Source organism: Alternaria metachromatica (genome assembly GCF_023757995.1).
Source record: "Alternaria metachromatica strain BMP 0045 chromosome Unknown scaffold_2, whole genome shotgun sequence".
NCBI lineage: Eukaryota > Fungi > Ascomycota > Dothideomycetes > Pleosporales > Pleosporaceae > Alternaria > Alternaria metachromatica.
Genome location: NW_026055493.1, coordinates 473,185 through 499,536, shown reverse-complemented (window position 1 = coordinate 499,536; position 26,352 = coordinate 473,185). Strand labels below are relative to the sequence as shown.

Genomic DNA, 26,352 nt, shown 5'->3' with positions numbered 1-26,352 from the left:
TGCCCACCAATGCCCACGAGCATGTGACATATCAGCCACTACCCTCTACACGAAACACACACCAAAATATTTTCAACTTCCGTTCTTGTCTTTTCCCACAGCAACCCGCCTCTTGGTGGGCCCCGACTACGTATTCTGTGCACATAGATTTTCGGCAAATACAGCAGTCCGGTACTCAGGTTGGCTTCCCCGAACGCACGAACATCACTACGCGTCACCATCACTTCTACACCCAATCGAGCTCAAATCTCCGTTTGACGGCTCATGCTCCATGAGAATGATATACAGATCATCAACAGAGTGATCAGACTGTCGGGTGCCGCACACGCCAAGTCGATGGCTGGTCGTCATTTCCTGACTTGGCCACTAATATAGTAGCAGAATGGCATTGTGTGAGAGCGCTTCTACTCAACGATATTCACGTGTGCTCCATTGACTGACTATAGCTGCAAGCAACTCAGTGTAGCATTGTCTCGGTCGCGCCCAGAGGCTGCTCTGACTCGCTCACTACAGCTGATACTAAGTCCGCATCCCAACCTCGTCTGAACAGAGTAATTTCAAAAGCACGGTGCACACATCTGGGAGAATTCAATAGCCTAGAGGCGGTCTGTACGACACCAGCACGCGGTGGACTAGGTTTGTAGCGTCGAACGGCAAGTAAACAGTTGCGGCACGCATTTTGTCGTTTCGTCAGTACGGTAGCAAACTATCATTATCGTACAGAAATAACGGATGGTAACGGGACAGGATCTACACATTCATCATCCACGAGGTGAATTCTGGCTGAAGATCTCGCCTACAACTTCTATACCCCGCTTACGGGGTTCCTTGGATCTGCTACGTTCTTTCCGTACTTTGATTGCTTTTCCAAAATTGTAATCATAGAGATTGCGGCTCGGACATGGCGAGCTACCGCTCTTGCCGAAATTTGGGACACTAGTTATAATTACCATAGGTCCAATCCTAGGGCCCCAGTTCAATGCCCTCGGCGTCAACGGGGAAGCGTACATCGGGTAGTTTCTTCGAAGACTGTTGAAGAAGAACCGGTCCTGTTGTTAAGCTAGAGTGTGATCAGGCCGACTTGTACATGGCCGTTGTAGCCGGGTAGACACAAGGTCCTAGCTTGTGATATCTCAACACCTAGATTTGGTCCGCGTAGGCGGTTACGTGACATTGGTGCCTCAGCAGCCCCAATGCTCATTCTACTACTGACCATCCACATCATTGAAATACGTTCTTAGCTCGATGCAACATCATTATAGTATCGAAAGCGTCAAAACATTGTGTGTTGATGTAGCTTCTATTGTTTGTCCCGGAGATTGCTTATTCGTTAGGACCCTCCCAACGAGCCCTTGCGGAACGAATTGACCTTCCGTTCCAGCCAGGTAGTCTTCGACCTGACTCGCACAAACGGTATCTTGTCAATCCCGATGTGCACTCTTCCATCTCCCCCGATGTAACTACCATATCCATAGCGTGACCCCAGTCTATCGAGATGAAGGGCACGTCCCTTTCTATCTAAATGTGAAGTCTCTTTCATGTCTTGCACCGCTGCACTAGCGGCGAACAAGCTGATAATTGACGCGATGGACGTAGGCATTCGCGCAAGATACTGTCCAGGTCGGCGCAGGTACACCATGACTGCAACAATGATGTAGATGCCAAGAATAGCTTCAGAAATGATGAACATAGGAGTGGAGACGAAGAGCCTTTGCTCCTTGACCACTGTCCAACCTTGGACCTGCGCTTCGTTCGCCTTGCTGCGTGGCACCAGCAACTTCTCCTTATTGGTTCCAAGCCAAATTGCAAAGAGTCGTGAAAAGGCCTTGCCAAGAGGAACTTGGATATCTTCTAGTGTAGGAACCGGTTGGTTCGGATCGCTGAGGCGTGTGCTGTTTGATTCGCGCCGAGCGAAGTAGTTCATCGGATCTTCCGCGTTGCTGTCGTTGTGCCAACCACTGTCGGAGTATTTGAATATGTACCGGTTCGCTTGCCCAATCACGTCGACGGCGCCGTTCGTAAATGCTTCTTCCGATGCATCGCCCTCGATGTTCAGATCCGCAACTTTTTCTTGCAGTCGCCCGGTTGCATCGACTTGCACTGTGGCTCTTCCTATAACGATCTTTGGCTTGCAACGAACGAACACCGAATTGCTTTTGTCCAAATCTCTTTCCGCGAAATCGCCACAGGATCCATCAGGTGCTCTGATCCATCCCATGATGATCGTTGTCATGCAAGCATCCCTCTCTTCTTGAGTAGCGTTTGCATTCGCATCGACAACGAAGACTAACTCTGTGGCACTTGGACCACGTTGACAAGTACCGTTGATTTCTGGTCGTGGCCCTGGTCTACTCGGGCCCCACAGAATTGTTGGTGCTACCCTGACCGGACATACTGCTTCTTCAGAGTCCGCAGGATCTGTGATGTTGAACACAGCCTGAATGTTCGAGCCATCGCTGACTAGCCTGGCGCGATAGTGCACGCCGAAGTCAAGAGTCTCGCAGTTGAGCTCGGCACCAAATCCCGAGGTTTCAGCCCGGTAGTCGCGCCCGTCCGTCGCATTCACATCTGCCGCGCTGAAATAAGGTAGGTAAAGCATTTTCTCGTCGGTCCATGCAGGGAGAGGAGTTCCTCGCGTAAAGTTGGATTCGGCAATAAGGAACTGATCCTGCGTGCTGCCGCCACGGTATGCGCCTGAAGCTTCGAGAGAGCCGAACTCATCGCCACTTTTGGGCCCGATGCTTCCGTTCACCGAAACGAACTTCAACTCGAATGGAGAACTAAATTCCGCAGGGTACCGTATGCTGACCGAGTCCTGGTTGAAGATGCCTGCGAATGCAACAGCTAAAAGATTGGCAAGCAATACCATTGAACAGACTGCCGCGAGAACAAAATGCTTCGACCTCAGCGCCTTGAAAATTACAAGTTGCGGAGGCAATGAGCTATAGTTGAGATCAATAGACCTTTTGGCAGGTGCATCGCAGTCCTGAAGCTCCTCTATAGGTTGCAACATGCACAGTAGGCGATTGATTAGAATCCACATTGGTTCTATAAGCGTAGCAAATGCCGTTGGAATGTAGTTCTCTAGGAGGTTCTGGACAAGCTTGTCCTTTGAAGGCAGAGGAAGACCGTTCAGCTTTGCCTTGGCGAAGATTATCGCAAGAGCAATAGCAAGTCCAGTGAATAGTCCTACGAAGGGGATAGAAGTCCAAAGACTGAACTCGACGGGTCGGACAGGCTTTGCGATATTTCGAGGGGTGTTCCGCCGTTGGGCGGTAGTGACTGGTTGCTGAGCTATCAGGACGGAATCTGTGATAGGACCAACTTCGATAATAGTATGTTGTTGACCATCATCATCAAGCCGGTATCTCTTATTTCCGAGCTGTTCTTGAACCTCTTCTGTAGTGCAGCAGTCAAGATCCTCAAAATCTGCAAGCAGCGCCTCATTGTCGGCGACAAGACTCATTATGCTCGCGACTGTGCTCGGATTGGAGTGAAGATTCCTGGCCCTCGTCATCGATAGGTATAGTAGTACCAGCGTTGCAATTGAAACGGCGCCCAGAAGGCCTTCGGCGATGTAGGTGAAGACAGGCTCAACAATGACTGCTTGTGTTGAGTACTGCTTGTGACCCATGATGACTTCGGAGGTCTTGAAATCGTTGCCGAGTACGTCTACCATTGCGCGAGAGAAGAGCAGCCTGTATGCATCCGCATAAGACTTACTCAGAACTCGCCAGTCAAGGTAATCCTCAAGCGGACGATCGCTGACTGCAAGGGACAATCCGACCATAGGCTGAACAAAGCCGCCGCCTGTGGGGCCAGTCACTACACTAAGATTGGTTGCCGCAACGCGCTCCAGGTAACTTGGTAGTGAGTTCAGCGGTAGATTGTCACCTCGGACTTCGTATCCAGAACCCCCATTCATTTGTATTTCTAGATATGTTGCGTTGAAGAAATTTGCCGGAAGTGGTTCTTTGTCGCCTAGTGGTGTGACGGTAATCGGTGCTTTGCTGGTCATATCAACCGTCGCGTTCACGCGCTGTTGATAGAAAGTTGGCTCGCAGAAAATGGCTGTAACGTTGTTCGGTGGGTCTGTCTCTTTTTGCTGGATGTCGGTGTTAGCGAGGATGTCCAGCGGCATGAGACTGCTCTGTGTTGTAAAAACGTACCTTTGTTTGACTGAACGCGGCATAAAAAGTCGAGTTGCGTTCTGGTGGGCAATAACCATCCAAGGAGTAGTCTGCAAACCCGCCGTCGTAGTACCCGATGTACATAGCCATATAGTCCTTCAATTCAAGAAGGGGGGCGTATATTTTCTTGTTCTTGATATAACCTTTGGTTACATTTCCTGAGAGTCCTGTTGTCACATTGCAACCGCCATTGCTCCTGTAGAGAACAGAATCGGGGATCGTGTATGGAGCGTCTCGAATAGGCTGTGATACCTCGCAATAAAGATCGACGCTGTACATGGTGGTGATCGCGGTCCAGGTACCCTGAATTGCGAGTTCGTCCTGCACTATCGATTCCGAAGGTCTAAAAGGTGCAAGAGTAAAATTTCGTGCCATATACGGTGGTAAAGTCTCGTTCAGGGTAGCGATTCCATAGGTGGATTGTGAGTAGCGGAGCGTTAAGTTGGTTGTTTGCTGATCAGCCGGCATGGAGGAAGTTGAAACCGCAAATGGTGCCTCGGATGAGCGCAAAATTGTTTCCACAGAAAAGATACCTGCTTGTACAGGGACTAAGCCCCATGTTACTAGAAGGATAGCGAAAGAGGCCCAGAACACAGGCCAATGTCTATCAAAGTTAGCTGCGCACAGAATCTAACCCGGTCAGGTTTCAGTGATCCTGCTTACCCATCTTTGGCTGCTTTGAATGGGACGAGCGGCAAGAAGTCGAATGGGTATTGTAACAGTAACGAGTCCTTCCCTAATGCTCCGGTATCTTTACTCAGTTGATAGTAAGGCTCCATACGTTTTGTCTCCAGGTCTATCCACGCCCAGTAGGTACTGAAAATGACAGCAACGACTGTGGGAAAGTACAAGTACATGAAGGCATGACCCAAAGGAAGGTCATTGATCCGAGGCGCGAATATGACACCACCATTCTGTTGGCTTTGGTGAAGGAAAAACTGTAGTATCGCGATTAGAGACCAGCATATCGCCGTGGTCAAAATCAGAACTGGTGCGCGCAGCGCTAGTGGTTTCCAAGTTTTGGTAGCTAGCACATGTCAAAAATCGATGTACTACGAAGTGATAATGTTGTAACATACTTTGATGCTCTGCATCACGCGCAAAGATCGAGACGATAGTGTTTGATTTCTTAGGACCAACAGTATCCGGGAAGCTTGATCGCGCCACAGGCGCTAGACTGGCGTCCATCGCGAAGAAAAGAATACGCGACGAGCAAACGGAAAAGAAGCGCGACGCGAGAAATGCAAAGCAACGGAAGTAGATTTAGGCATTCTACACGCTGAGAGGATAGATACTTAACAGCATTATCGTGGAGCATAAGCGCCCCCAAAACTCAAGGCGCGAGACTGCGCCGCAAAGATGGCTACCATCCAATCATTTAGCGACCGCAGGCCCGATTAGGGCAAGAACCACAACCTCGGAACGCGACGATTGCGGGCCGGCGCTGGAACATCCAATGCGATATCCGAGATGTGCGGTAAGTGGGTTCAGACTTTTCTGTAACAGTAAAAACGCAGGTACGGATAGCTATACTTGGGGCACGTCGCGGAGATCTACCGGCGTCGCAATCTTGGCTTTGTGACTAGCAATATTGAGACACCTGACCATTATGCACCAGGAGCACAAGGTCATCACGTTTTGGAGGCTTTTCTGATGATCTACCGATAGGGCGTTTGTGTGTTGTCAACCAGGATAATCCTCAGCGGAAAGCCCCAACTTCTCGCCTCCTGCAAAATTGTGAGCGGTGAAAAGCGACAGCAAGTAGTACTTACCACCATGTGCGGAAGTCAACAGTCGATACATCGATACCCAGGTCCCGTAGCGCGCTAGTGTCCAGATGGCAGTCGTAAGGCCTGATGGTGCCATCTTTTGGTTCTTCGTCAGGTTTGAAGGGCTCCATATTGTCGAGCGGCAACCCCATGATATCGGAGAATGTTTGGCAGATCTGCCATTTAGTCATGCGGTCTTCCGAACTGAAATGAAGGACTTTGGGTAGCTCGCGCTTCCTATAACAGGCCGTCAGCACTGTATCAGAGAAGCATCTCATCAATCGAAGACGCGGGTTTGGCTTACGCGTTCGCGGGATCAAGATACAGCTTCGCTATGTCGCGGCATACTCGGCCAACGTCTTGAGTGTTGGTAGGGTATCGAAGCGCATAGTCGTCGACTTGAATTTTGGGTTGACCATGCTCTATTTGTTGGGCGTTCCACAATTGCGACATGAGGACATTGACTGCACTGTCTTTGGGCTCATCGCAGGATCCGTAGAGGACCGGTACTCGAAGAATGACGACTTTGTTCTTTGCGCCAGTTTTGGCAGCAGCCTCAAGAACGGCCTGTTCGCCTTCCAGCTTGGTTTGGCCATACCTGATGGAGTGTCAGCTGTGATCAGACACCTCGCCCAGCATTATCCTGAGATAGCGTGGTTCTTGGAGCAGACTCCGAAGACACGGATGAACGACCCAAAATCCGCGACGACTATAGTGTGATAAACCCAGACTTACGTATTAGGTGGGCTCGGCGTCGAATCTGTCTTGTAAGGAGCTTCTCCAGGTCTTCCTGCAAAGACGTAGTCTGTTGAGATGTATATGAGGAAGATTCCCCGAGAGATGGTGGCTCCAGCCAGCGCTCGACTCGCGTCTACGTTCAATTTCCTGGCCGCTTCTGGGTCTTTGGTGCAAGAGTCAGGGAAGCGGTTGGCAGCACAGTGGACGACGACTTTCGGGTTGACTTCATCAAGCACCCTGGAGATCTCGTTCTGATCCAAAATGTCCAGCTTCACCACATCTGGAGCAGTGATGCGGTGCAGACCAGTGCCGACAGACTTCCAGCCATCTAACAAGAACTCTCGCTGCACTTGCCGGCCGAGCAGACCACTAGCTTCGCTCTGCGGTCAGCTAGCAGTAACACACACGTGGAGGCTATTTACCACCGGTGATCAATGCTGTCTGTGCCATACTGATACCACGCGCAATCAATGAGTTCTTGAGAAGTTTGGTTGCGGTGATGACGACAGCGTGGTGCATCTGTGGCAGCTCCCGTGGGGCAGCCCCAGGTCCGCGCATCATCACGTGTAGCGAGACCCTGAATCCCTGCAAGCTCGCCGCGACTGCTCGATTGTCGCGACGCAACAAGCAACCCACCGCTTACACGACCCATTCGTGCCCACCATGTCCACCATAGTCAAGGAAGCTTCCCAGAGCTCATACCCGTACGTCTGACAAGCCGTGTTGATTGCATTAGCTAATTGAAGCAGCCCCGTCATTCCCAAAGACTTCAACGGCAACCAGCCAAAGACCATCCGCTTGTTCCCTTTGAGCAACTACACATTTGGCACCAAGGATGGCCAGCCCGAAGAGGACCCTTCCGTCCTTGCCCGGCTCAAGCGGTTAGAAGAGCACTACTCGGAGCATGGCATGCGACGGACCTGCGAAGGCATCCTGGTCTGCCATGAGCACAACCACCCGCACATCCTCATGTTGCAGATCGCAAACGCCTTCTTCAAGCTGTACGCGTTCGCATCCTTCATCTTTCACCCTCACTGACGTCATGCAGACCTGGCGATTACCTCCGCGCCGAAGATGACGAGATTGAGGGCTTCAAGGCGAGGCTGAACGAGCGCCTCGCACCAGTGGGCACACAGTTCACAGGCGAAGGCGTAAACGACGAGTGGGTAGTTGGCGATACGCTGGCGCAGTGGTGGCGGCCCAACTTCGAGACCTTCATGTACCCTTTCATCCCTGCGCATGTCACCAGGCCAAAGGAATGCAAGAAGCTGTACTTCATCCAGCTTCCCCGTAGCAGTAAGTCGACTCGAGTCGCCTGTTTTCCAAAATATGTACAATTGCTAATACCTCGCAGAGGTTCTCAGCGTCCCGAAGAACATGAAACTCCTCGCCGTTCCTTTATTCGAGCTCTACGATAATACCGCGCGCTACGGACCACAACTTTCGGCGATCCCTCATCTGCTCTCCCGCTACAACTTCGAGTTCGTCGACGAGGACGGCAATGTCGCGGCGTGCACACCTGGTGTAGGCCCACCCGACGGATACCGGCCTCAGACCAAGGTCCTGGCAGGCGGCGATGGGGACGATACTACGATGGAACAGAATGGGGAAGGTAGCGACATCACTCTTTCGTAGAGCGCTTTCGTCATCATTCCGCTCTCTGAGTTTTACCTTGCTAATTCATACCCGGTGTCAGGCGTTACGACAGCGTAGGCATCATGACTTTGGTGGTTTGGCTACGATGCCCAACTCTCGACGGGGATGCTCGATATCCCTTTTTTTCCTGGCCTGGTACATAGAATGAGCAGCGGTGCATCATGTCGAGTTCCGACTATACTGTACGCGTTTTGGGTTGCCACGGAATTGCAAACGTTACGCCAGGATAGTGCATAGCTAGGAGCATGGCGCATGCGATGAAGCTCATATCTCGAGGCCGTATCTCATCACTAAATCGCGCCATGCAAGTATAAGCGGTCTGTTGGCCCCTAGGAATCAATGTATATGATCCAGCGAGTACGTCCCAGATAATGTTCTGTGCCAGGCTCACTGGTTCCGCGATAACCGGTACCGACGAACCACTCAAAGCCTACCTATTCCAAACTACGTCCATACCAAAATTTACCCTTAGATTGGAGCACTCGCGAAAGCAATGAATTCTGGTACTAGATGCCTGAGCCAAGGTACGAACGAAAAAAAAAACGGTTGTCTCTTATGAGAGCCTCACACATACGCAGCATACGATGAACCATTGTCAACTACGGGAAGCACATTATCCTATTGCTTGGGTCGACCAGATTCACGTCTTGAAGGTCATTGAATAACTCACCGGAATTCGCGACGCCATACACACGATTGGCTGGTGATCCTCGTGACCTGAGGCCACTTGCAAATCGCTTTCGTTCTCCTATGAGATCTCGGTAATGCTAATTCTGTCCATGTATAGGCATGGTTCTGCAACAGTGCGATAGAGAAATTTCGTTAGTTTACCAAAGGTCTAGCGATTTCTATTCGACTCGTCTTCATATAAAAGCCTTCACATCCCTCCTCTTATGTCCTTTTCCTCTCACCATATAGCAGTAACTTCCAGTCTCAACACAAGTCAATCAAGTCTTAGGAAGAACAACCCCACGCAAATGTACGAACAGCTTCCCCTTTACCTATTACAACTGGCTAATGGAAAATAGTTTCAAAACGATACCACTCTCGTACTACTTGCCTAACCCTTTTCCCCACTAATACTAACTAAGACCTCCAGGCCCTTACCAAAGATGCGTTTCCTCCTCTCCGTCGCCGCCGCCGTGGCCCTCTTGGCCACTTCCACGGCCGCTCACAGCGGCAAAGACAGGATCGTTTGGCACGAACGCCCGGTCAAGGAGCAGCATGGCTGCATAGTGACCTGCAAGAAGTCGTCCGATAAGCCATCGGAGTTCCTCAGGACACAGTGCGCCGTCTGCATGGACAGGATCCGGAACACCGTGTGCGCTGATTGCGCAGCAGCATACCGGGATGGAGTCCCGTTCGACAAGTCCGTGGACCGCTGTTACCGATGCCGTCATGTATCGGACTATGACTCCTCTTCCGAGTTTGATGAGCCTTGGGACAAGGATGGCGGATTCTTTTGGCCCGGCCCCGAGGGCCCTGAGGACTGGAAGTTCCCACACTAGAGCAGTTTGAGATGCTTAGGAGGATTCATGAAGGGGATAAATGACTACCACGCGCAGTGGTTTGCGAACAGTGGATGAAGACTTTTCCACGGATGGGTATGGGTCACGGCTAGCATAGTACCGTAAAGCCAAATCAAGTTGTTCGGTACAATAGTGAGCCTTATTGAGTGATTTACTTGTGAAGAAACCGAAAAACACTTGGAAGAAACCCGCTCCTCATCGTAACGACCACTTCCACAGTATCTTCCCAGAAGGGCACACCCCTATTGATGCACTTGGGAGAGTAATGCGACCGATGCTCTTACACCCTAGGGCACGAGACGCTGAGTGACGCGAACAACTCACTAGTGCACATCTTGTTATACGGTGTCATACTGCTGCCTCTGCAATTACTACCACTATGAATCGTAGTCGTGCAATGCCTATAAAAATGAGACCACAAGTCAGTTCACCTCTTTTGAAGCAGAACCTAAAAGACGTACCCAATATCAGACTCGTACCACGCGAAGATTGACCCAACATTCTGATACGGAATGCATCTGTCCTCGCCGGGAAGTACGTAGATGTTCCAAGCAGGACCGTTGTTTTGATCGCAGTTGAGGTTGCTAAAGATCCAAATCTTGGCAAGGTTTTTGGGCAGGTTGCCGGATAGTGCGTCGCGGCCTAGTTTGGCTGTTCCTGCATCTAGTGCAGGCAGTGCTTCTGTAAGCAGTGCGGGTGCTGGATTGGCCGTAAATGTGGCTGCCAGAGCGCCGAGGCTGAAGAGGAGGGGAGATAAGTGCATGATGGCTCTCTTGCAATACCAGGACTCAAGTGACGACGTTCTGAGATTGCTTTGATAGGTGCTCCTGGTGAAAGTCGAGGCTGCGTATCTTATACGCGTAGCTTACCATGTCTCTAGTGCCAGAGCCAGCGGCAAAGGTCCTTCGAGACATGTGTGAGATGCTGGCAACGCTCATAGTGAGTATAGGGAACGTTTCAAGTCGATAGTCTTGCGATCGTGAAAGCCTTGTTCGTGCTAATCGATGCTACGACGCCTTTCTGCTTCCGCGCATCGTGAGCGCCACCTCCTCCTATATTTCGTATAGCCCTCTGCCACATGGAACGACAACAATCTATTTAAAACCAATCGTAAACACATTTGGCCTTGTAGGCAGTAGCTCTTGAGTGTGTATGTCTCACAATGTCATTTTGTGGTCATAGATGTCGAGTTCGCTAGCAGGGCTCGGAGTCCGAAGAACAGTGACAGTTAGCGGGGCTAGGGCGTCTAGTGACAACTAGGAATTACAGTTCGCTGAGAGCGTACAATCGGTTCGAGTGTAATCGTATGCAGGTTGAGAAGCTGACAAAAGCTGGTGTACACGATTCGTAGGCGGTGTCAGGCAACTAACGGCCGGCATAGTGTCACCAAAATCTGTAAGCTAGCCCAACTAGAATCTAAATTCCCATATTGACAGCACATGTGTCATCTGTAACGGGTGATACGTTCAGTACAATCTGGTTGCTTGCAGGATATTAGCCGAAAGATGCGATGAAGTTTAGATCCTTGGGGGAGGCTCAACTACCGGGATGTGCAAAGTCAGGCAAACTTGACGGGTAAATCACTCATCTATACGAAGAATTTTTAACATGAGGATGATCTTCTGACTGCTCATCCTCTGTACTCATAGTATACATTATCTTGTAATATACATTATATACTAACTATGTAGGGAAATGAGAGACTTATGGGTTAGGCTAATGTGATGATGACGTATGAAAGCGAGTGGTGCGTAAAGAGCGTTGCGACATCCAGTATGTGGGTCTATCAGTGCCCCGGTAAACTCATGGGAGTACGACCTGTACAGTCCGGGCGATGCTAGGAACTCCCTCCTTCGACATGACAAAGACGTAGTAGGCACCTGGGATGAGAATGCCGCTGTCGTCAGGCAGTGTAGCAGTGTAACTGCATCCATCACCCTTGACGTTGGTCAAAGGCACGCGGCGCTGATCGGTGTTGACGGAGTGTGTGACGCTGCCGATGCGGACCAAGGCGAACTTGAGGCCTGGTGTAGACGTCTCAACTTGGATGGTCAGTTTGCCTCCAACCTTGACGCTCTCCGCGCTCAAAGAGCTGATGACTGGTCGGGTTGCGGGGGTACCGTCGTTGTTGAAGAGATATGGTGGGGAAAAGATCTGGCCATCGGCATGGTCGACGAGTTTGTTGCAGTTGGCGGAGCTGCGGCCAACTCCCTGCGCGACGTAGCAGAGACCACCGCCACCGGAGAAAACGCGTCCATCGGCCAACAGGATGCTGACTGAGTGATAGTTGCGGGGGACAGCTTGTGGTGCTAGAGTCTTCCAAGATTTGGTGGCTGGGTCGAACAATTCTGGGTAGAGAGCTCCATCCGTATCGGTGAAGACCAATGAGCGTTTCTGACCACCGCTTACGAGAACTTTTCCGTCAGGCAGAACGACCGCGTTGGAGAAACCGCGAGGGTAGGCCATGTCCGCGACTCGCTCAACCTTGGCAGGGGTGTTCGGCTCGCCGATTGTAGTGATGTGGGCCCGAGCGTTGGCGTCTGCGTTGGTGTAGTCAGGCGCGCCGCCAGCACTCAAGATCTTGCCAGCAGTGGCATCGTACATGACGAAGATTCCACACATCGCATCATCAATGGGGTCACGAATACCAGCAGCGACTTGCGATCCAGTTCCCTTGGTACCGTACCAGTTCATGGCCTTGCTTGGACCGGCCTGGAAAACGGAGGCGTTCTTCCAACCAAACAACCATGCATGGTTGTCTTCACGCCAGATGCCTTCATGGTCGGTCGTGAGCATAGCCTTCATCTTCGCGTTTGGCAGTGCCGTCCAGGCGTTGGTGGCAGGGTCGTACACTTCGCCGTCTTTACCCTTGCGTGGACCAGAGTATGCACCTCCGATGGTGAAAACGCGGTTGTCGGATGTCGTCGTGGATGATTGGTAGCCGCGAGCCATTTTCCTAAGTACCATCAGTATGAAGTTCATATCATTGAGCTAGAAAAGACTAACATGTCGGGTGCACGAGTGAATCCGTTTGATGCTGGATCATAAAGACTGGCCGCGGAAGCGTCAGATCCTCCTTGGATCAGAAGCTTTCCGTCCTGAAGACTGCTCATTGCGGGACAGAACATGTCGTGATGAGTGTTGCTCACTGTACGAGCTGAAACAGCTCCACTGAGAGAATATTAGCGTGCGTTGATGATACTGGACCACTATGACTTACGTGTTGAAGTTGTAGTCCGCAAATTGAGTGCGTCCACCAGCACCTCCGAAAGCATCAGCGCCCCAACTCGAGAATACGAGAAGACGTTCCGAGACAGGGTATTCCGGGACGACATATGCAGCAACCGGGATGACGGGCAGGCGGATAAGATCTGACCATTCACCATCCTTCGCAGGCGCAGGCGCTACATTGAGACGCATTACATCGAAGCGTTTGTCGGTTGACCAGATCAAAGTGTTACTGCGCGAGTCGGCTTTGATGTGGCAAGCCTTCTTGGCAGAATCGTAGACAGCGGCGGTACATGTGGCCCAGTTGGCGCAAAGGTAGGCACAGGTATCAAATGTGTTCACGCCTTGCCATACCTTCTCGCTTGGTCCGCGGATGTCGGTGCCAGGGCAGATGCTGTATTGTTTCTAGCGGTGCAATGTTAATATCCGCGTGTCTCAAGCTACTGGGGAGCAGACTTACCCTGTTTCTGTGATACGTCCATTCGCCAGCAGGGCAGCGAGCGATGTTCACTTGCTCTGCTTGAATGACCTGGAAGCGATCGTTGGCAACCCAATTCAGGCCGGCAAGATCCTTGAAGTGGCAATCTTTCGTCTTGGTATCGAACACTGCCTTGAAGCAGTCCATACTCTTGTCGCAAAGTTTTGCGCATGCTGTAACCGAAGCAACGCGCGTGATCGATTTCGTAGGTCCTGTAAGGTCGGTACCGGGGCAAACTCGATATCTGATGCCTTCCGCTCCAGTAAAAATATCGTCGTTGCCAGGGCAAGCATTAAGACCGTTGGTGAATTGTAAAAGAGTGGCTGCCGAAAGCACGGCGAAAAGAGTGCGGACCTGCATCTTGGATGTGAAATCAGACAACTGGCCTGAGGCAGGAATCGGAGGACTGGCGTCAACTATCTATATACCCGTCCCAGCCACGATCCCATAACGGTGACCCGCATAGGAGTTTGCAAAAATGGATAACATTGAAACGAACGAGGGGATTGTAGACCTAGCATCGAAGAGGATAGCGTACTGCCAAGATGGGAACCGTTCGTGAGTAGCTACCCTGTATATGCTCACCTATATATCGTATTTTAGTATCTTCGATAGCGCTAATGGCACCAGATCCGGACCTAACAGGGGGTTCATGTCAACGGTAGCGGGCCGGGAGACCCAGGCAGGTTAGCGATGATGCCACTATCGGTATGCTCGGTGTTCCTGGAGTCATGCTGTTGACTGCGCCTCAAGCAAAAGATCGGATGGATCTCGGCTCCTGGGTCGTGATGTGGAGTGTCGCATTGTTGTAATGAGTTGTTATGCTGATGCGATGACCCCAGTTCCCACATTTTCATGGGGACATGTGCCTTTTCCTCCGACAGAATGCTATACCTGACAGTATTTCATACATCCTGAACGGCCTGCTGAAGGATTGCGGCGGTGGTTCTACACGCGCCAGCTGGCAATTATCGATTCCATGTCAGGCTGCTTGAAACGCCAAGGCCAACGCTCCACCCCACCCCTGCGCCCATCAGGGAGACGTTATCTACAAAAAAAGAACTTCATGTGAATAACCACCGTCAAAACTCCGCCCCTGTTCCCAGCGCATGGGAATTGCAGGAACAGCTCTATCGGAGGTATCGTGGCGGATCCACACGATTTAAAGCCGGCTTTATAATGTACTCTAAATTTCAGCCACGCAATCCATTGTAGCTGCGATGCATGACGTTGAAAGGTAAGAAGTGACGGCTGCCGGCACAACGGCCGGAGTGCAGAAGGCGATTGGGGTATCCTGGTGTGAATGCGGCTAGGTCAGCCGAGACGAAGGCGGCGCTTGCACTGGACTTTTGACTCAAACTGAAAGGGAGGCTCGGTGAATCTGTCGTGACAGCTGAGACACCCTGGTCCTCACTGCTCGAGTCAGTCTATTGATACAAAGAGCAGCCCGTCTTGGCGATGGCTTCTATGGGCACGATCACGTGTCGCATGAGGTACTCATCGAACAAGAGGATCTACGCGTGAACACGGTAGGTTCACCAGCCTTGACCGGGCATTCCAGCCCAAGCCGGCATTGGCCAATCCCATGGATTGCCATTGTAGTTCATCGAAGCTTGTTCCATGGGAAAAGCTACACAGCCCAGATTCATGCTGCCACGGGTAACGCTCGATTGGGAGCCGAGACTGTCCAAACTAATGAGCTCGGACGTTTGTGGATCATCAAGACCTGGCGTCTGGAATTGCGACTCTGCCGCTAGTTTGTCCCTTAGGGCCATCTTTTGTCTGATTTGCGTCACGATAGCTGGTGGATCCGATTGTTCGGACGTTATTGCTTCACGTGCCGACCAAGCTTGTAGAACAAGCCCCCCAAAGAGTGTGAAGAAAGGGTTGTTGGGTTTGGTCTCCACCGGGCTGTCCTTTTTCTCGAAGTCCATCAACCGAGCGGCGCAGTTCTCGCTCATTGCCTGCCACCATCGATCTGCGAGTTGGCCTAGTGGGCGTATTTTCAACTCTTGGGCGAGATGAATATAGGCAGGGAACGGGAAGTGCATGTAGACAACCCAACGGAAATTTGCTATGAGGGGTGAGGTCATGAGCAGCGTATCGCACTCAAGCATACGGTGCGCAAATCCAAGACCAACGTTGCGCTGCTCCTCACTTCCTTGCGCAAGTCCCTTCGAGTTGTTTGATAGGTATTGTGCAAACCCGATCTTTGCGAGTGACGCGCGCGCCATCCACATGGTTAGAAAGTGCAGCGGGTTTTGAGCATCGCAACGCGTAAGATACTTTTGCTCTATCGTTGACTTAAAAGCGGCAAGCTCGTCAAGCCTTGAATGGGAGGCGTCAAATGCCTTCTTGGAGAAGGACTTCAGGGCCGGATTGATGAAGTCCAAATGAGATGGGCTTTGACGAATGAACTCGCCAATCTGGCTACGGATGACTGGAAATAAGGCTTCGGAAACGACCTCAGACTCAACAGGAGGGGTCTTGGTCTCGACTCGTAAGTTGAAATCGTTGACGTTGAGCGGGGCTTTGCAATCCCATGTCGGGATTAATGTAGTGGACTTGCTCTCGGTCATTTCAGACATCCTGTTGTCAAAGAGTGAGAGAGACCACCATAGTCTTCTGCGCAATTCGGCCTCTAGCACGCAATGTCTGGAATTGGCAGATTCGGCATCGATACCCATTCGCTGAGCAATGCGAACAGCAGCCCCTAGCATCGAAGACAATGACCGTGGGTCTGTGTCTGGTTTGAGTGAGACCAGGTAGAGATGGAGGGCTGTCAAGCATTCTCGATCGTTAGACTTCAAGAAGTTACAATTCAGCAGCGCCTCCCTTGCACCCAACTGGTAAGATCTGATCAGGTCCGGCTTAGGCCTACCAAACCATGATTGACACTGCTCCTGATTGAGGCTGAAAATAGCCATGCAATAGATGGAGAACATTAGGGCCTCCAAATTTGGATCGATATGTGAGATGTCGCTAGCGGCATCGATGATGCGTGGCTGGAGGGTAGGCGTATGGGTGAGCTTCAATAATGGGTCGACATTCTCAAGGTACAGTTGCCAAAGTTTGAACACCTGGCTTTGTGGGGGATGGAGAACTGATAGGTCGACGGCCGTACTACGCGAGCAGAACAAGAGATCTTCGTTACGGTGTAGTTTCTGCGCATAGAGGTTATCCCAGGCTTGCACAATCTGCGCTTGTTGTAATGCGTGTTGCGAAGAGCCGCTGTTCTCGGAATCGTCGTCGCTGCTGCCGTCGTCATCAGCATCGTATGCTAATCGGTTTAAGGCAAGCCAAAAACTCCTAGTCTAGTTAGTAGTGTCTTTTTCAAGTGCTACAGTTTCTGCGTACTTGGGTTGGGTGTTGTCGGTATCTGATATGGTGGACGATTGAGCTCTGGAAATCTCCTGACCGCGACTGACGTTACTCTCGTGGGGCCCTGTGGATAAGTTCGAAGATGCATGTAAGGGTTGGAAGGTAATGCCGTTCGTCTTCAAGAGGTCTTCGTAGTGGCGAAGACGCTCAAGCAGCTCCCGTTCGGCAAATCTGCGACGTCGTTGCCGTGGTTGCGTCGCTGCGGAAATGCATTGCACACCCGCCTTCTTGCAGTTTGAGCAAGGAAAAGCCCGGTCACATTTGACCTTTCTTTGCGCGCATAGCACGCACGAAAGCACGCGCTGAGACTTGCTTGCATGCGCTAATGGAGACAGTGCATCGGCACTGAGTTCAGGTGTGGGTATATCAGACGACATGTCAAGGGAACGAGCTCTCTTTCGTGACAGCGGTAGTGATCAGGTATGCGAGCGCGGAGTGGAAAAGGCCACCACAGAGCAGGTGGCGAGGCAGGCGCTAACCAAGCAGCCAGGCAACCAGACGCGACGCGCTCGCCTGGCTCTGCTTATCCCCGGGCTGACTGCAACGAAAGAGCATTGTGGCTTCATGTGAGAAATATGGGTCCTTGCGACGAAGAGGGCGGTTCGCAGGATAGCAGGCAGGCAGGCCGGCGCAAGAGAGTGCCCAGGCTCGATACCACCATCACGACGCGTGAGGCTTACGTAAACCGCACTTCCCGCTTCAGTCGCGTTCGTCAACCACATCCACTCCTTTCTCTTGTTTCAGCAGTGGCGGAATGGCATCTATCGTAACATCTCCGCAATCTTCGCGCGTTTGATCACGCGTATCAACTCCGATGTATGGACTTCATGTTCGATACGCGATGGCGTGGTGACGCGCCTCAGTAAGGTGCGGCCAGCCTCTCGGTCAGTTCTAATCCCCGAGCCCATCACGTGATTTCTCTCCCATCCAACACCAACTCTGGGCATTCAGGACATTGAATTGTCACAACACATCAAATCGTTAGTATGCATTCGGAGTAACTCTGGTATCCCCAACCCGTCCTGGACCACTCATTACCCCGCAACAGGTCGAAGTTCGCTTCCAATGTTTGCGTAGACCGCCTCCATGTCGGACATTTCTACTCCCCGAACGGGATTGTATTGCAAAACACCATTCGGCACGTTGGACATACCGAATGTACATATAACAGCCAAGCTTCTCTCGACAGTATCTTAGTGTATCCAATCTCAAGTTTCTCTTTGTACCCCACTGCGCCTATTCCGAAGTTTACGCCATGACTACAACATCTCAAGTTGGGACTACAACAGTGGCCCAGTCCGCTAGTTTGCACGAAGACCTTAAAAAGGATGCCTCACTTTCATCCTCTGGAGGCAACGAGTACGCAGATTCCGAGGAGAACTATAAGCCCAAAACGCTTAATTTTTGGCTCGTCATCATCTCGATCTATCTGGCCTTCTTCCTTGTTGCTCTCGACCGCATGATCATTGGTACGTGAAGTTCCTCCGTCTTCAGTCCTTACTGACACTGTTTAGCTACTGCTATACCGGCAATCACAAACACATACGGCACTATCGCGGATATAGGCTGGTATGGTAGTGGCTATATGCTCACGTGCGCCATTTTCAATCCACTCTTCGGCAAAATATACCAGCTTTACGATACTAAATCCACGTTTTTGGTGTCCGTCTTCCTGTTCGAAGTTGGCAGTGCATTGTGTGGGGCCGCACCTACTTCTGTTGTTCGTAAGTAATCCACCAAATCGCGAGATGATGCACTCACTGACCCTCGTTGAAGTCATCATCGGTCGCGCAATCGCTGGTATTGGTGCAGCTGGACTTCAATGTGGTGCGGTCATGATCATTGTACCTCTCGTGCCATTGCGAAGGCGACCCATCTTCACTTCTTTTCTCGGTCTCGCATTTGGAGTGTCATCTGTATTGGGGCCATTTGTTGGAGGCACATTTACTGACAACCCGTAAGTCTCCAGACTTTCTTCATGAGTCACGGTTAACACGCAAATAGGACCTTGACGTGGAGATGGTGCTTCTACATAAACCTCCCCATCGGTGCCTTGACGTTCGCATGCATATTCTTCTTTCTGGATCTCCCTTCAACGCCTAAAGAGAAGCTGTCCGTTCTCGCTCAGCTCAAGCGCCTCGACCCAGTAGGTCTTCTCTTCTTCGTACCATCCATGGTATGCCTTATCCTCGCTCTTCAGTGGGGAGGTACGACCGATCCCTGGTCAGCACCGAGAATCATCGGCTTGCTCGTCACATTTGCCGTTACTTTCATCGCATTCCTAGTTGTGGAGTTTACGATGCCAGATACAGCCATGGCCCCGCCTCGGGTCATCTTGAACCGTTCGATGGGCGGTGCTATGCTATTCATCTTTCTCCTCGCTGGCGGTATGATGAACGCTGTATACTACATCTCCATTTGGTTCCAGGCAGCCCAGGGTCAGTCTGCTATGCAGGCCGGTGTACGCACGATACCGTTGTGCACATCGCTCATTGTCTTCGGCATTGTCACAGCCGTGATAACTCAGAAGATCGGATACTATGTCCCTGCTTTGCTCCTTTCGGCCGTTGTCGCATCAATCGCCAGTGGCCTCCTTTCTACACTTACACCGGAGTCGAGCGCTCGCGAATGGATTGGTTATCAAGTCTTCTACGGGTGCGGGCTTGGCTTTGGGGCTCAAACAGCGAACTTGGTGCCGCAGACTATCCTGCCACGCTCAGATGTGTCCCTAGGCATGGCGATGAGTAAGTTCCTCTGTACGAACTGCATGTTGAACATACGCTGACTTCGTAAACCTATAGTCTTCTTCCTAAATCAACAGGGTGGTGCTATCTTCCTTGCTGTTGGACAAAATCTTTTCTCGACTCAGCTCGTCAAGCAACTATCGGGTAACTCCGAACTCGATACCGAACTCATCATCAACACCGGTGCAACAGACCTCAGAAAAGTGGTAGCGGCGAAAGAGATCGATACGGTAGTATCGGCGTACAGCTACTCCATAACTCGGACGTTCCTGCTAGCAGCAGCACTCAGCGCTTGCACCATCATTGGAGCGTTGATGGTGGAATGGAGGAGCATCAACGCACGTGCGGGTAAGCCAGCAAAAGAAGCGTCGAAAGACGTAGAGAAGGAGGCTGCTTGATGTGAACCACTGTGCACCTGGGATATATAACAACGAAGCAATTAACGGCGTTGGAACTAGAGGAATTATAATTAGACGAGAGCTCGATATAGCATCGCAGAACTTGTTAGATAATTGATCGTTATATAATGAAGTTTGGCAAAACCATCAACAAATATATCGAATGAGCCCTTGCTACTTGCGACTAATTGGCCAAGTTACTGACATCAGCGCTGCGCATCCTCTCCGTTGACACCAAGAGCTCTTTCGGAAACCATTCCGATACCTTGCCACCCGGTCTCCCCGGAGCTTCAGGTAAGTCCTCTTCTTCACTACCAGCAATCATGATACCAAGAGCAGCACCTGAAAGCCAAGCCCATACCATGCCTTCTCCCGAGAAGCCCGCGGCAATCCACTCTCCACTCGAGTCCTTGTCAGACACCACGCGCTTTCGTGCTTTGATATTCCGCCCCGTTAGCTTTGCATCCAAGCGACCGACGAATGGCATGTAATCGCCAGTCAAACCAATGATGCCAGACCACATCTGCTTCACCTCAGCACCAGCACCCCATTTGGGATGGAAAACTGCTGGAAAGACACCCGTGATGTGTGCGGCGGTCAAAGGATCGAGTAGAGGGCCATCGTCATACCGACCCACTTGATCGATACCTTGCTTTAGCGACCGCACGAAACCGCCGCCAATCATCAGATCGCCTTTGGAATCACTCGTGGCTGGTGGTCGTTGTGTGACGTAGTCGAAGCCCTCGCCGTAGACTACACTCCATGAGCGCATGCCGTCAGCATATGGAAATGTTTGTCCTGGTTGCTGTGCAGACATGTGGGCTCGTGCGCCAACAATTCTGCTGCGAAGACCTGGGACGAGATGACTCGCGAAGCTGTTGGTGGCGTGGACTATATTGCGGGCGAATATCGTTCCTCGGGTAGTTTTTACAGCGTATGGGAAGTCTTCAGGCGCCGTGTCTGCGATGCTGATTGACTCTACGGGAGTGTTCGTCTCGATAGAGAGGGTATCATGAAAATCGTTGAGAAGATTATCCCAGATAGATGCAACGAATCGGTACGCCCAAATAGCGCCTGCTTCGTATGACAAGGCACCGACGACGCTGTTGTTGACGCCGAATTTCTATTTTCGTCAGCATCGGGAAGTTCCTTTGCTAGTCACGTCAGGGTGTCATCGAACCTTTTGTACTTCATCATTCCACACCGCAATCTCAACCTCAGGCAACCATTTCTTCAACTCCTCGACATCAGCGACAGCCTTGGAGAAACTTTCGTCATCCAGAAAAAAGTCCACAGTCTCGACCTTTCGAGCTTCGGCAGACTCAAGGCCTTCGCTTTCGCATAACTCTGTCAAGTACTTGACGTGCAAGAGCTGGAAACGCGCCAGGGCAGCAGCACGGTCTTTTGGTAACAGCTTGCTGAATCGAGAGAAGCTTTCGTACACTGAAGGTTTGATGTGGCCGCCATTCCGAGCAGTTGCACCGCTGCATAGCTGTCGAGCTTCGAGGACCACCACTTTCTCAGTAGTGCGGATATTGCGACGGCGTCGCTCGTGTAATAATGACCGCGCGACAGCAGCGCCAGCTATCCCGGAACCGATGATGGCCACATCCACAGTTTCCGGCAATTTGGACGAACTTGCGTCGCATAGTGCAGGGTGTGGAGGGTCGCTGAGCCAGTAAGTTTCGGATGGCTTGGGGACCGGAAGACCCGGGGGTTGTGATGCACGCTTCAGAGCTTGATCGAACTCGGTTGACAAAGCTCTTAAGAGAGAAGCTGCTGCGATGAGAGCCTTGGCTGTATTTCGCAGAATTGAGAGAACTCCGCCCATCTTGACCCAGATCTATTGACTGAGACAGCTGATTGCAGATTTGCTTGTTGTACGAGGATGGAGAGTCCCCTGTTGTGCATTTCCTTGGCAAAGTGGATGCCTAGCACGATGTACGAAGTAAAAATACACCTCGCCTCTGTAAACAATCGTTTGGATGCTTGTAAATCTATCATTTCCGTATCGTAAATGCCTATAGTAACCTCCCTAAACGCCAACCAATCCATGCATACCTCATCGCGTCTCTCGTCAAGCGTGCTCTAGCCGACCCATCGCCTAGCACTCTTGAACATGCGTGACCACGGGCCAAGTTCGCCCCATCCTTCTACATCTCGTGGGATATAGCTTCCAACCTCCTTCAATATAGTGCGTTCGGGATGCGGCATCATCGCCAATACCCGACCATCGGTACTCCTCACACCGCTGATACCCATTGGACTGCCGTTCGGGTTGTATGGGTATGTCTCGGTTTGCTTTCCGTAGTTGTCGACGTAGCGGAACGACACAAGGTTTTCGTTGTATAGCGTTTGTGGGCTCGAGACCGAGGAAGCAGATTTGGAGAAGTGAGCGCGTCCCTCGCCGTGCGCGGTGACGATGGGAAGTTTGGATCCAGCCATGCCGTGCAGGAAGACAGATGGCGGTGTGTTGGGTCCCTTGGGATCGAGCACTTCGACCATGCAGACACGCGCTTCGTATTGCTCAGACGCGTTACGCTCGAAGCTAGGCCATAGCTCCGCACCAGGGATCAACTCCTTCAACTTGCTCATGAACTGGCAACCATTGCAGACACCAAGGGCAAAAGTATCTGGGCGCGCGAAGAACGTCTGGAATTCCTTGCGTGTGTTGGGGTGCAAAAGGACAGACTTTGCCCACCCTTGGCCTGCGCCAAGCACGTCACCGTAGGAGAAACCACCGCACGCTGCTATGCCCACAAAGCCAGCGAGCGATACGCGCGAAGAGATTATGTCGGTCATGTGTACATCGATGGCAATGAAACCGGCCTGGTGGAAAGCAAATGCCATCTCGGCTTGGCCATTCACACCTTCCTCGCGAAGAATGGCTACGCGTGGCTTGGCTGTAAAAGGTGACTTGAGGTTGGACATGAAGGGCAGAATGTTTTCGGCAGGCTTGAAGTTGAGGTTGTACGACAGGCCTGGGTCTTTGTCGTCGAGGATGTTCTTGAACTCGGCGTCGGCGCAAGCAGGGTTGTCTCGGAGCTTTTGCATGCGGTACGAGGTCTCTGCCCAGCGCTGCTGGAGCTTCTGGCGTGTGCTGCGGTAGACATTCTGGGTGCCGACATAGAAAGAGATGTCTTGTTTTGTGGCCTCAGGTACGCGACCAATCTTCTTGATCATACCTGGAGGCGGCCCGCAGGTGGCGAAGCAGCGGTTGAAGGCAACTTCGTCCTTCTTCCTGATCTGGAAGACAGCTCCGAGCTCTTCGTTGAATAGTGTTTCCAGAACATCCTTGGGTTCGCTTGACGCCGCGATGCCGTCGAGCATGACCTCGATACCACATCGGCCGGCAAAGGCCATCTCAACAAGGGTTGTGAAAAGACCACCGTCAGACCTGTCATGGTATGCAAGCACGATGTCCGACTCATGAAGTTGTTCGATCGCATCAAAGTAGTCCTTGATGATATCGGCGTCGTAAACATCGGGTGCTTCATCGCCTATCTGTCCGAATGTTTGTGCTAGGGCAGAACCGCCCATGTGTTTCTTGCCTGCTGCTAGATCGACGAACATCAGGACGGTTTCACCGACATCCTCAACCCTCTCCAGAGCAGGTGTCCATGTTCGATCTGTGCGGTTGACAGGGGCAAATGCAGTGATGACAAGCGACATGGGTGCTGTGACTTCCTTGGCCTCGCCGTTGTCCGACCACTTCATCTTCATGCTCATCGAGTCCTTGCCGACGGGAATAGATATGCCAAGCTTGGGGCAGAGATCCATGCCGATAGCTTCGACGGCCTCGTACAAGGCTGCACCCTCTCCGGGATGACTGCTTGCAGACATCCAGTTGGCCGAGAGTCGGACTCTCGATAGCCTATCGAAGAGGCTTGCTGCAGCAATGTTCATCAAAGACTCTGCGACTGCCATCCTGGCAGATGCGGCCGGCGAGATGAGCGCCAGGGTAGGCTTCTCGCCCATAGTCATAGCCTCACCAGTCCTGACACCAGCCAGTAGCGATGTAGCTGTTACCGATACATCAGCTACTGGGACCTGCCATTTGCCAACCATCTGATCACGGACAGTAAGGCCACCGACAGTGCGGTCTCCAATGGTGATCAAGAAGGACTTTGAGCCTACGGCTGGTAGGGTGAGAACTCGGTCTACGGCTTCGGCGATCAAGCCATCTTTGGGTGTGTCGGGAATGTACATTGACAAGCTGCTGTCAAAGGCAGGGAGCCTCAACTTGCGGCTCTCGACAATGCGGGACATCTTTGGTGGCTTGCCGAAAAGTGTGGCCATTGGAAGATCGATGGGTGTAGGGTTCTCCTTGGAGTCCCTGTCGTTCAACACTAGACGCTGCTCCTTGGTAGCCTTGCCGACGACGGAGTAACCGCATCGCTCACGGTGGCAGATGCGCTTGAACAAGTCTAGTTGGTCGGGGCTGACCGCAAGCACATAACGCTCCTGGGCCTCGCAGCACCATATTTGCAGCGGGCTCATGCTCTTGTCAACATTGTCGATCTCGCGCAGCTCGAAGATGGCGCCGAGACCAGAGTCGTGAACAAGCTCGGGCAACGCGTTGGACAGACCGCCAGCTCCGACGTCGTGAATGAAGAGGATGGGGTTCTTGTCGCCCATAGAGCGACACGCGTCAATGACTTCCTGCGCGCGCCTCTGCACCTCGGGGTTGCCTCGCTGCACACTGGCAAAGTCAAGGTCGACCTTGCCTTCGCCAGACTGTATACTGGAAGCTGCTCCGCCACCAAGACCGATAAGCATGGCAGGTCCACCGATAACGAGAAGGTGCGAGCCAGCCGGTACAACGTCAGGGTCTTTGAGCGCGTGCTGCGGCCTGACTGTGCCCACACCACCTGCTAGCATGATAGGCTTGTGGTAACCCCGTAGCTCCGACTCCTTCTCGTTTGTAAAGACGCGCATGAGCATGGTGCGGAAGTAACCGGTGGTGCATGGGCGGCCGAACTCGTTGTTGAACTGGGCACTGCCGATGGGTGCCTCGAGCATGATGTCCTGGCTGCTGGCGATGTGCGCAGGCTTTCCGACGTCCTTCAGCTCCCATGGGCGTTCGAAGCCCTCGATGTTGAGGTCGGAGACAGTGAAGCCCGCCAGTCCAGCCTTTGGCTTAGATCCACGCCCGACGGCTCCCTCGTCACGGATCTCGCCGCCAGAGCCCGTGGCGGCTCCGGGGAAGGGCGATACCGCAGTCGGGTGGTTGTGCGTCTCGACCTTGCAGAGGATGTGTACCGTCTCTTTGGTGCCGTGCCACTCGCCCGTCAGGTCGTTGGGTGCCCAGAAGCTCGCCTCCTCGCCGTTCAAGACGGCAGCATTGTCGCTGTATGCGCTGACGACGTGCTTGGGGTTCTTTTGGTGGGTGTTGCGGATCATGCCAAACAGCGACATGGGCTTGCGCATGCCGTCGATGGTGAACTCGGCGTTGAACTGCTTGTGGCGGCAGTGCTCCGAGTTGACCTGGGCGAACATGAACAGCTCGACGTCGACTGGGCCCCTCTTGAGTTCTTGTGTGTATGCCTCTACGAGGTACTCAATCTCCGACTTGTCCATGGCCAGGCCCAGCTCGCGGTTGGCGTGGTCGAGGGCGGCATGGGCGCTGTTGTACTCGTCGAACTTGATGGTCGTGGCCTGCGCAGGCTCGCCCTGGCCGAAGATGGCGTCGAGGTTCGGGGCGGTGCGGCTGATGGTCTGCGTCATGCGGTCGTAGAGATGGTCGCGGTTGGGGATCTCGTCGGCTTCGAGTGCGCGGTCGAAAGTGGCGGCGATGACCATGCCGCGCTCGATGCGCTTGACTGCGCCCTCGAGCGTGCAGGTGCGCGCGATCATGGAGGCGAGGGAGCTCCATGGCGATATCGTGCCGGCGCGTGGGCAGACGTAGAAGAGGACCGTCTTGTCGTCGCGAGGCTCGCCGCCGCGGTTGACAGCGTCGAGCAGGATCTGGGCGAGGCGGTCATCGCTGCTGGGGTATTCGCCGTAGTGCAGGATCTGCTGCAGCGTCTTCAACTCATCGTCGGCGAGTTGCTTGAGGGGGTTGACAAAGTGCACCCACAGCGAGCGCACTTCGGTCGCGCCAATGGCCTGGGCGAGGCGCTGCAGGCGGAACTCGGAGAAGGCGGACGAGCCCGGCAGGATGAGATAGGGGTCCTCGTTAGACGCCATCGTGTGTGACGCCGAGTCGCTTTCTGGGAATCGTAATCGCGGGTGTCCGAAG

At 52.4% G+C, this 26,352-nt stretch overlaps 8 protein-coding genes across 8 annotated transcripts; 2 read left to right on the top strand and 6 right to left on the bottom strand.

Annotated features, from left to right (window-relative positions):
* Nucleotides 1–1,330: 1,330 nt before the first annotated feature.
* On the bottom strand, nucleotides 1,331–4,280 carry J4E83_000983 (uncharacterized protein; the record flags this gene model as incomplete). The annotated part of the gene is made up of 2 exons (XM_049327940.1): nucleotides 1,331–4,145; nucleotides 4,273–4,280. The coding sequence occupies 2 exons, from the start codon at nucleotides 4,278–4,280 to the stop codon at nucleotides 1,331–1,333; spliced, it is 2,823 nt and encodes a 940-aa protein (XP_049192458.1).
* A 1,609-nt stretch (nucleotides 4,281–5,889) lies between these two features.
* On the bottom strand, nucleotides 5,890–7,216 carry J4E83_000982 (uncharacterized protein; the record flags this gene model as incomplete). The annotated part of the gene is made up of 5 exons (XM_049327939.1): nucleotides 5,890–5,917; nucleotides 5,963–6,196; nucleotides 6,264–6,557; nucleotides 6,695–7,070; nucleotides 7,120–7,216. The coding sequence occupies 5 exons, from the start codon at nucleotides 7,214–7,216 to the stop codon at nucleotides 5,890–5,892; spliced, it is 1,029 nt and encodes a 342-aa protein (XP_049192457.1).
* Nucleotides 7,217–7,360: 144 nt separating this feature from the next.
* Nucleotides 7,361–8,332, top strand: J4E83_000981 (uncharacterized protein; the record flags this gene model as incomplete). The annotated part of the gene is made up of 4 exons (XM_049327938.1): nucleotides 7,361–7,401; nucleotides 7,447–7,698; nucleotides 7,746–7,993; nucleotides 8,052–8,332. 4 exons carry the CDS (start codon nucleotides 7,361–7,363, stop codon nucleotides 8,330–8,332), a joined length of 822 nt encoding a protein of 273 aa, XP_049192456.1.
* A 3,353-nt stretch (nucleotides 8,333–11,685) lies between these two features.
* Nucleotides 11,686–13,948, bottom strand: J4E83_000980 (uncharacterized protein; the record flags this gene model as incomplete). The annotated part of the gene is made up of 4 exons (XM_049327937.1): nucleotides 11,686–12,838; nucleotides 12,889–13,053; nucleotides 13,103–13,515; nucleotides 13,571–13,948. 4 exons carry the CDS (start codon nucleotides 13,946–13,948, stop codon nucleotides 11,686–11,688), a joined length of 2,109 nt encoding a protein of 702 aa, XP_049192455.1.
* Nucleotides 13,949–15,123: 1,175 nt separating this feature from the next.
* J4E83_000979 (uncharacterized protein) lies at nucleotides 15,124–16,167 on the bottom strand (the record flags this gene model as incomplete). The annotated part of the gene is made up of 1 exon (XM_049327936.1): nucleotides 15,124–16,167. The coding sequence occupies one exon, from the start codon at nucleotides 16,165–16,167 to the stop codon at nucleotides 15,124–15,126; it is 1,044 nt and encodes a 347-aa protein (XP_049192454.1).
* Nucleotides 16,168–18,224: 2,057 nt separating this feature from the next.
* J4E83_000978 (uncharacterized protein) lies at nucleotides 18,225–20,111 on the top strand (the record flags this gene model as incomplete). Its single annotated transcript, XM_049327935.1, has 4 exons — nucleotides 18,225–18,438; nucleotides 18,484–18,538; nucleotides 18,974–19,713; nucleotides 19,771–20,111. The coding sequence occupies 4 exons, from the start codon at nucleotides 18,225–18,227 to the stop codon at nucleotides 20,109–20,111; spliced, it is 1,350 nt and encodes a 449-aa protein (XP_049192453.1).
* Nucleotides 20,112–20,295: 184 nt separating this feature from the next.
* On the bottom strand, nucleotides 20,296–21,942 carry J4E83_000977 (uncharacterized protein; the record flags this gene model as incomplete). Its single annotated transcript, XM_049327934.1, has 2 exons — nucleotides 20,296–21,234; nucleotides 21,292–21,942. The coding sequence occupies 2 exons, from the start codon at nucleotides 21,940–21,942 to the stop codon at nucleotides 20,296–20,298; spliced, it is 1,590 nt and encodes a 529-aa protein (XP_049192452.1).
* Nucleotides 21,943–22,199: 257 nt separating this feature from the next.
* On the bottom strand, nucleotides 22,200–26,300 carry J4E83_000976 (uncharacterized protein; the record flags this gene model as incomplete). Its single annotated transcript, XM_049327933.1, has 1 exon — nucleotides 22,200–26,300. One exon carries the CDS (start codon nucleotides 26,298–26,300, stop codon nucleotides 22,200–22,202), a length of 4,101 nt encoding a protein of 1,366 aa, XP_049192451.1.
* Between the last annotated feature and the right edge of the window lie 52 nt (nucleotides 26,301–26,352).